Below are 2,651 nucleotides of genomic sequence, written 5' to 3'. Positions count from 1 at the left end.
CTTCCTCATATTATTTAAAATGAATTAATCCACTGATACAAGGTAAATAATTTTGCTTACCTCATGAGGGATACCAAGCACTTCCTTCAACTCTAGAAGACAATAACTTCGAATCATCTTCTAATTCTTGTCCTTGGTTAATGTTTTTCATTTCTTCTTTGACAACCATGGTTGATCGAATACCTTCTTCCTTAAATTTCATTATCATATCTTCGAGTATAGGTTTATAGTGCGTATTCCAGATATAATCATTTGAAGTTTCACACCTCCCAATACCTTTCAGAAAGATAACCTCGCGTATATTTTTATTGTCTTTCACACTTTTTATGAGTCTCTCAATGGATTCCTTGAAATATCTTATTCTGTCTGCGATAGTATCTTTCTTTAAACCATACACCAAATGAGCATCTCTTGATTTTTCAATTAAATTTTGAGAAATGGTATTTTCCTCCAATGGTCCAGCAATACCAAATTGGCTTATTATGGCTGCTAAATAAGGAAGATTCAATTTTCTTTGATCCGGTGAAGGTTCAAACTCGATAACATTTCCAGGAGCATCACGATCTTCAACTCTGCATCTTCTAAGATTAAATAATGGTTCTCTACTTCGATACACATCAGCATAAGGATATTTCTTACCCAAATAATAACTTGCACCATATCCTTTTATAGCAACACAATTCACATGAAAAACAATGCAGACGTTGTCACGACAATATTTTTCATCGTACAATTTTCCTTCTTCAATTTTAAAATATTTTTCCATCCTATTGGCTGTCTCCATTTTCTTGATCTGGTTAGTCGCACCCTGCTGGAAGAGGTACTAATGCACGACCATCAGAGAACAGAGATTTTTATACTCAGCACCGTTCCTGCCAGACGTATGATCTCTATTCAGTTGCCTAATAAGGTTTTAGACTGCTGGTGAATAAAAAAGTATTATAGAGATATTTTATTTGACATATTTTACAATAATGATAACAATATTTCTATGACGTTTTTTTTTAATTCCTTTGCAAAATCAAGAACTTTCCCCTTGTTAACTTAAATGAACTAAAATGCTGGTGAATAAAACAAAAAAAGTATTATAGAGATATTTTATTTGGCATATTTTACAATAATGATAACAATATTTCTACGACGTTTTTTTAATTCCTTTGCAAAATCAAGAATGATTTTAAGATATGCATGCCAATCACCTCCGGCTGAAGCACACCCAATTCCTTCTGGAAACACGACTTTTTCCATTATAATCCCGTTGGGATCTGTTAATAACCACTTAACAAGTTCATTCATGCACTCTTTGAATATAATCTCACGACCTTTCTTTGTATCTAAATATTTGCATGTATTATAGTAGGTCTTATCAACTTTACAGTTCATATAATACTTATGTGGAGGCCCCATCGCATACTGTGCGAACATATTAACAATCATGGGGTTATTTTTTCCATTATTTACAAATTTTATGCTTCCAAATTTATCCCGAGTGACTTCACTAGCTAGATTTGCTTTATGACATCCAGGTGATCTAAATAAATAAGGATTGCTAAGTGGTAAAACCTGACTTAAAGCATCAGCAAGACCTCCCTTTTTCAATTTAACAGCGCAACAATTTGCTTGTTGTACTAAAAGAATTTTATCACTGCCACTAAAATCTTTTGTAATATTCCCTTGCATTACCAAAAGATATTTTTCTTCATCTTTTGTTGCTTCTTTACCTGCAATTTTGATAAAATATTAGTATTATATCCCAAAAATTAAGTTTGTTACACAACAAATGAAAAAATATTTCTCATTAGAATTTCTAAAAATTACAATGTGGGTGAATTTTACTCATTAATATCTCATTAAAAAACTCACGTTCAAAATCTTCCATTGCTATAAGCATTTCTTTATCGGTGAGATATTGATCACAACCCTCCAAAACGAAGGAAGGTGACTGATCAAGGTCTTCTATCGAATTAATCATTTCTTTATCAGTTCAGTGGTGTGTAGACACTTGCTTCTGTAACAAATTTTTTCACATGTAACTTCCGCGTCTTCATCTAAATACTCTTGTAACTCAATATGGACGTGTCTTCTTATACTCTTTTCACCGCGAGGGTTGACATGTTAGTAGTTTTTTTTATAACTATATGTGTAGAGAAATTTGTTCCATGAAAAACACTACGTGGCATCACCATGACGATAGGTGAATGAATCACCACGAGTTTAGTGTCATACAGGAAGGGGATCATAACTTACTTCAATGGTATTATGTTATTACTATACCGATGGTGCATACTTGGAAATGCAAGAACTTTCCCCTTGTTAACTTAAATGAACTAAAAGTGTTTGGGGTAAGATAATTTGTTCAATGAGTATCGTGACGTCATTGCTTTTAGTTCATTTTAAAATAATAAAGGGAAGATGTTCTAACCTGTTTTAACGCGTTGCTGGATAGTGACGTCACAAGCATGTGTTGCCAAAAATATTGTCTGAATAAATCTTTTTTACTGAAAAATAATGAAAGTTAACACTTTTAGTTCATTAAAGTTAATAAGGGGATCACAATTTGAAATGGGTAATATATATGCTTTGAAGAAATCCCCTGTAATGAGTATTTGTATTAAAAAAAAAGATAATCGATGATGACAACGATTGAAATT

At 32.4% G+C, this 2,651-nt stretch overlaps 1 protein-coding gene across 1 annotated transcript; it reads right to left on the bottom strand.

The window, feature by feature from the left end:
- Positions 1-1,098: 1,098 nt before the first annotated feature.
- Positions 1,099-2,001, bottom strand: LOC128700917 (uncharacterized). The gene is made up of 2 exons (XM_070099307.1): positions 1,864-2,001; positions 1,099-1,721 (listed from the first exon to the last, which is right to left on the bottom strand). The coding sequence occupies exons 1-2, from the start codon at positions 1,970-1,972 to the stop codon at positions 1,099-1,101; spliced, it is 732 nt and encodes a 243-aa protein (XP_069955408.1). The 5' UTR covers positions 1,973-2,001.
- Positions 2,002-2,651: the final 650 nt, after the last annotated feature.

Source organism: Cherax quadricarinatus, chromosome 66 (assembly GCF_038502225.1).
Source record: "Cherax quadricarinatus isolate ZL_2023a chromosome 66, ASM3850222v1, whole genome shotgun sequence".
Lineage (NCBI taxonomy): Eukaryota > Metazoa > Arthropoda > Malacostraca > Decapoda > Parastacidae > Cherax > Cherax quadricarinatus.
Note: the sequence above shows the minus strand (reverse complement) of the source record. Positions and strands in the feature narration are given on the sequence as shown.